Below are 7,123 nucleotides of genomic sequence, written 5' to 3'. Positions count from 1 at the left end.
ACATACCCAAAAAAAAAAAAAAAAAAAAAAGCATTCCCGATCCCCATTGCTAACTTTTTTTTTCTTTTTTAAACAAGGCTAGGAACTGTATCTCAGGTTGATAAAGGCTAAATTTTATGGATGTTAAAGTGGACCGACTAGCATTTAGGGAGAAATTAAGGTAGGACCACACTTCACACAGTAAAGCAAAATAAAAGTGAATTAGAAGTTGAATGTAAAAATTTTTTTTAAATAATAAATCGACTAAAATAAAATATAAGTAATTGTGTAAGTGTTTTCAGAATAAGGAGAGATATTTCTAAGCATAAAAATAATGGAATGCTACCATTAAGTATGGAGGTTTAATTGGTCCAGGCAGTACACTAAAAATACAGAGAAATAGTGAATTAATATATAATCAAAAATGTTTTTTCAAGAGATTCAAAAAAAAAAGGAAATCCCCAAGGGCCAAAAACCACATGAAAATCATAGCTGTGGATGGGAGATGACACCATAAAGGGCCATGCACAGAGAGTAGAATATCCAACATACTTCTAGTAGGAGGTCTAGTGGAGCAGAGGGGAGAGGCAGTATTCAGAGAGATAATGGCTGATGGGAATAACAGAAAGAACAGCTTCCATCTATAGAGAGCTTTCTATGCTGGGTGCTGTTTCAAGCACTTTGCCTTTATTTTAACATATTTAATCCTCACAGCAATCCTATGAGGTAATAAACACTCTTACTTTCTCTATTTTACAGAAAAGGAAGCTGAAGGACAACACAATTGAGTAATTCAACCAAAGTCACTACGAGGAAAGCCAATTTTCGAACCCAAACCCTATGTCACAAGAACCACACTGCTTGACTGTTTGACTTTTGAATCTCTACTGCTCCATTCTATACCTAGATATGGATCAGCTTTAGACTACACAGAAACGTGGATTAACTGTTGACTGTTTAGTCCATTATGTGAATAAAATAAAAAATTACATGTGGTTAGTAAACACAGAAAAAATTACATACTCTCAATGCTAACCAGAAAAATACAAAATAAAACAAGACAAAGGCAGTCATCAAATTTGGTAAAACCCACATATGACACCCAAACTATCTTTGGTATGCCAAATGGCTTTTGAATCTCATTTGATGAGTAAACATTTAGGAACATCCCCAGGCTTGCCAGCCAAAAAATTCCATTTTGGCAATGTCTTTGTGGAATGTTTTATTGAATTTTGCCTTTATTGTTTTATAAAAATAAGTGCTTTGTGACCATCTAGAGGGGTGGGATAGGGAGGGTGGGAGGGAGATGCAAGAGGGAGGAGATATGGGGATCTATGTATATACATATATAGCTGATTCACTTTGCTATACAACAGAAACTAACACAACAATGTAAAGCAATTATACTCCAATAAAGATGTTAAAAAAAAAGAGAAGACTTTCTAGTTAGAATGCTGTGATTATACTGTAGCTGGAATTGAATATATCCAATTTTCTGAGAATGAATAATAATCATAGTATGAGATATGATAATATAGTCTCAAATATTTTGTCTAGTTAAAAAAGTGTTTGCCACCAAAATGGGATAGATAATCTATGCCAACTGAAGAATTTCCAGTTGTCTACATTAATTTATACATTTGTCTGTTGGGCATTATATCTTGTGTGAAAGATTTCTAAATGATGTGCTGTTTCAAAATCTTAACGTGGTCTTCATTTCTAGCTGTTGTTCAGTAGTACTGGTTTGAATCATAGTATTCTACTAAAAATAAATCATAAATTATGACAATAAATAAATGAAAGCTAAAAAAAATAAGTGGAAATCAGAAAAATGAGAGTGTTGATTCAACTGATCAATTTTAATCTCAATTACATCTAATTTAATCAAATATACACTCAGGTATGAAGGAAAATTAACAAAATCAAAGATATAAAATATGGGAAATATAGTTTTAGAAGACTATCTTTAAAATCTTTAGAGATTTTATTAACTTTTTTAGCCCTCCAAAGGCAGCATCCCTTATCAGTCTACTTGTCTGACTTTTAATTATCCAAGTTTGAACACTGTCAGAAAAGGATTAAGAACAAAATAAGGGGAATTCATGCAGAATTTTTTGTCTATCCAATTGGCAGAAATTATTTCAGTGATCACTTCCCATACTAGCAAGGGCTCAAACAACCTGCCTATACTATAGTGGTAGAAGTGTAAATTAATATTACCAATTCTAGCAAGCAATCAAGAGTTTTCTACATGTTTATACTCTCTAACCAATTAATTCCACTTTTAGGAATTTAGCTTAAGGAAATAATCAGAAATGCACACAAATATTTCTATGCATGGATATTCATCATAGCAATATTTGTAATACTGAAAAAAATGAAAACAATCTAACAAAAGGGGAATAGATAAATTACTGTATGATCCACTTATATGACTAAATGTTATGTAGTCATCTTGTCTTCATAAATACTGACTGAAATATTGGCAGATGCAATGATGTTCTCTAGAATTTGCTTCACATGAATAATCCAGGGAGGGAGAGCATAGAGTTATAGATGAAATAAGATTGGCTGGTTGAGAAATACTGAAGCTGGTTGATGGATTCATGGGGTTCACTAAACTATTCAGTATAATTTCATATACGTTTGAAATTTTCCATAATAAAGTAAAAAAATACATGGGGAATTTAAAATAAAACAATACAAAACTGATTTTGTAACATGAATCAAAGTTTATAAACAAAAAATGATTATACACAGAAATAATACACCAAGATGTTTAACAGTAGTTATCTCTGAGATATAGCTTATTATTTTTATGGGTTTTTTTTAACTCTCAACTTTTCCTAAATGAATATGGATTAGGGTTACAATCAGAAAAACATATTTTGAAAGCTACTTTGAAAGAATTTCAAGTCAGATGAAAAAGGAACATTTAACTCGAAGAACAAAGAAACATACAGAACTTCACTGAATCAATTAATTTGATTTTCCAACTGATTTTATTAAATATAAATCTTCGTGGGCTCTCCGGCCTAGTCTAAAGTCCAAATTCCTCAATATATAAAGTCCTCTTCACCCGAGCCCCAGCCCTCCTTTTCAGTCTCTTCTCCCACCAAACTCCTTGGGTAACAGTACAGAATCTTCTCACCTAGGCACCTTCATGCCTGTCATGCAATACATCATGTTTTGGGAATCCAGTTAGGTCTCTACACATCTGCCTCTCCCGCTGGATTATAAACTCTGCCAGACACATATCAAAAGCACATCTTCTCCCTCCATACGCCATCGTGCCTAGCACACTGCCTCATAAATAAGAGGAGTGACCATAGATCTAATAAATTTAACTAGTGGACTCAGCCACAAATTGAAACTTGCAGCACAAATAAGGCATTTCCAAAATTATATAAACTTTCTAAGAAATGATTACCTGCAGAAACTGAAGATTAATTACCAAATAATATCATTTAATATCATAAACCCTTTAATATCAAATAATTTCATTAAATATCATAGCCCCCTTTAAAAAGAGCAACTTCTAAAAGCCTTCATTAAGGTGACATTAAGGGTCATTTTGGTTTTCTTTTTCGGAATTTCCACTACTACTGATGAAATATTTTTATAAAGAAAAATCATTTTTAACAACTTTATTATCAGTTTGGGAATCAGATCTAAGTTTCAGAATCAACATGACTTTCCAGCAATGTGCCAACTCACCTAACAGCTGTGGTCCTGTGGATGAGCATCTCTGTTTGCTCTGACAAGTCTGATGGAAGCAGAAGCTCCACTGGCTGCAGGCATAATATCCGAGTTTCTAGCTCTGAACGGGAAGCAGAGTCCTGGAAACTGTCGAACACAACCTCACCTGTGACGGGCTGCACCCCCTAAAAACAAAAATATAATGGCACAGAAAATATATATTTTTCCCCATTATAACTATGACACAGCATCAATAAACATGGAAATAGTAAAGACGACACTCACAAGTAAGTACCTGCATTTCTAAAATGTTTGAAAACCTGTCTGCTTTCCAAGACTCTTAAATAAGAAGTCAGACTCACCAATCTAAACTATGCTACATAGGATTTTAGAGAGACACCCTGAGTCCAACTAAGTCCTGGATCTAACACACCGGACTGAGTGACTGTGACAAGTCATTAAACCCTCCTGGGCCTCAAGGTCATCCTCTGTAACTGGGGATAAACCAGCCTACTTCCCTCACAGAGTTATTGTAAGGGTCAAATCAGAAAACAAATGAACACCTTCTAAGCTATAAAGTACTGTACAAATAGTGGCTGCCAATACTGAGAGTAAGAAGTGACATGTTTCTAGAAACGTGGCCACCAGAGTAGGAGTAAGGTACTATTTCAATATATAAAATTAATAAATAAAAAATATAGGGGGGATGGGAATGTCTGTCCTGAGGGTGAGGTCTGGGTGGCTCACCACAGCATCCACTACACAGCTTTTCTTTCTGGCATGTTAATTTCTTTATTGGAGTCACATTCTTTTGGATTTTTTAATTAAAAAGATTTTTTTTTGGCTGCATTGGGTCTCCGTTGTGGCACGTGGGCTTTCTCTAGTTGCAAAAGCCTTCTTGGAATCTGACATGTTATCACTTTGGGACCGCTGGCCAGCTGCTCCTGACTTGGCCACATGAAGGCTCAGACTGTCCCAGTCTCTAAACCGAAGAGAACTAACACTATTAGCATATCTCTCACTACCAATGCAAGGTATTTTAATGAAGAGTAACAGGAGGACATCTACAAATCCCAGACTGGCATATGCAAGTTCTGAGGAATGGTGGAATAACCCAATGTATCTGGGTGACCTTTGGAGACAGCTGTGACAGAACTACAACAGGGCAGTGGCTGACACCCAACTCACAGCTCATCTTCTCCAACCGTGTGGCTGATGGGTCAGGGTGCTCCAGCAGGCTGTCAGGCCTGAGCCTCTGACATGGGAGAGCCGAATTCAGGACATTGGTCCATCAGAGACCTCCCAGCGCCATGTAAATCAATCTGTGAGAGCTCTCCCAGATATCTCCATCTCAACGCTAAGACCCAGCTCCACTCAATGACCAGCAAGCTCCAATGCTGGGCACCCCATGCCAAACAACTAGCAAGACAGAAACACGACCCCACCCATTAGCAGAGAGGCTGCCTAAACTCATACTAAGTTCACAGACACCCCAAAACACACCACCAGATGTGGTCCTGCCCACCAGAACACAGGCACCAGTACCCTCCACCAGGAAGCCTACACAACCCACTCAACCATACTTACCCAATGGGGGCAGACACCAAAAACAACGGGAACTACAAACCTGCAGACTAGGAAAAGGACACCCCAAACACAGTAAGTTAAACAAAAGGAGAAGACAGAGAAATACCCAGCAGGTGAAGGAGCAAGGTAAAAACCCACCAGAGCAAAAAAATGAAGAGGAAATACAGAGTCTACCTGAAAAAGAATTCAGAGTAATGATAGAAAAGATAATACAAACTCTTGGAAATGGATCAGGAATGAGGAATGAGGAAAACACAAGAAACGTTTAACAAGGACCTAGAAGAACTAAAAGCAAACAAACAATGATGAACACCACAAAAAATGAAATTTAAAATTCTCTAGAAGGAATCAATAGCAGAATAACTCAGGCAGAAGAACAGATAAGTGACCTGGAAGACAAAATAGTGGAAATAACTACCACAAAGCAGAATGAACAAAAAAGAATGAAAAGAACTGAGGACAGTCTCAGAGACCTCTGGGACAACATTAAATGCACCATAATTTGAATTATAGGGGTCCCACAAGAAGAAGAGAAAAAGAAAGGGACTAAGAAAATATTTGAAGAGATTATAGTTGAAAATTTCCTTAATATGGGAAAGGAAATAGTCAATAAAGCCCAGGAAGCGCAGAGAGTCCCATACAGGAGAAATCCAAAGAGAAACACTCCAAGACACATATTAATCAAACTATCAAAAATTAAATACAAAGAAAAAATATTAAAAGCAGCAAGGGAAAAGCAACAAATAACATACAAGGGAATCCCCATAAGGTTAACAGTTGATCTTTCATCAGAAACTCTGCAAGCCAGAAGGGAGTGGCAGGACATATTTAAACTGATGAAAAGGAAAAAGATTACTCTCCAGCAGGGATCTCATTCAAGTTCAACAGAGAAATTAAAGCCTTTACAGACAAGCAAAAGCTAAGAGAATTCAGCACTACCAAATCCGCTTTACAACAAATGCTAAAGGAACTTTTCTAGGCAGGAAACACAAGAGAAGGAAAAGACCTACAATAACAAACCCAAAACAATTAAGAAAATGGTAATAGGAAAATACATATCAATAATTACCTTAAATGTAAATGGACTAAATGCTCCAACCAAAATACACAGACAGGCTGAATGGATACAAAAACAAGACCTGTACATATGCTGTCTTCAAGAGACCCACTTCAGACCTAGGGACATATACAGACTGAAAGTGAGGGGATGGAAAAAGATATTCCATGCAAAAGGAAATCAAAAAAAAGCTGGAGTAGCAATTCTCATATCAGACATAATAGACTTTAAAATAAAGACTACTGGGTTTCCCTGGTGGCGCAGTGGTTGAGAATCTGCCTGCCAATGCAGGGGACATGGGTTCGAGCCGTGGTCTGGGAAGATCCCACATGCCACGGAGCAACTAGGCCCGTGAGCCACAACTACTGAGCCTGCGCATCTGGAGCTTGTGCTCCGCAACAAGACAGGCCGCGACAGTGAGAGGCCCACACACCGCGATGAAGAGTGGCCCCCCGCTTGCCGCAACTAGAGAAAGGCCTCGCACAGAAACGAAGACCCAACACAACCAAAAATAATAAATGAATAAAAAAATAAAGACTATTACAAGAGACAAAGAAGGACACTACATAATGATCAAGGGATCAATCCAAGAAGATATAACAATTGTAAATATTTATGCACCCAACATAGGAGCACCTCAGTATATAAGGTGCTGTATATGCTAACAGTCATAAAAGGGGAAATCAACAGTAACACAATCATAGTACGGGACTTTAACACCCTACTTTCACCAATGGACAGATCATCCAAAATGAAAATAAATAAGGAAACACAAGCTTTAAATGACACATTAAACAAGAC

General features: G+C 37.0%; 1 protein-coding gene across 2 annotated transcripts in view; it reads right to left on the bottom strand.

Annotated features, from left to right (window-relative positions):
- Nucleotides 1–7,123, bottom strand: part of MSH3 (mutS homolog 3) — a 182,367-nt gene that overhangs the window by 150,184 nt on the left and 25,060 nt on the right. For both annotated transcript variants that reach the window (XM_024755697.1, XM_024755698.1), the window contains exon 8: nucleotides 3,697–3,863. In XM_024755697.1, the coding sequence (XP_024611465.1) occupies nucleotides 3,697–3,863 (167 nt within the window). The remainder of the gene's footprint in view (nucleotides 1–3,696; nucleotides 3,864–7,123) is intronic.

The sequence above is a fragment of the Neophocaena asiaeorientalis genome, unplaced genomic scaffold (genome assembly GCF_003031525.2).
Source record: "Neophocaena asiaeorientalis asiaeorientalis breed wild unplaced genomic scaffold, Neophocaena_asiaeorientalis_V1.1 scaffold37, whole genome shotgun sequence".
Classification (NCBI taxonomy): Eukaryota; Metazoa; Chordata; class Mammalia; order Artiodactyla; family Phocoenidae; genus Neophocaena; species Neophocaena asiaeorientalis.
Note: the sequence above shows the minus strand (reverse complement) of the source record. Positions and strands in the feature narration are given on the sequence as shown.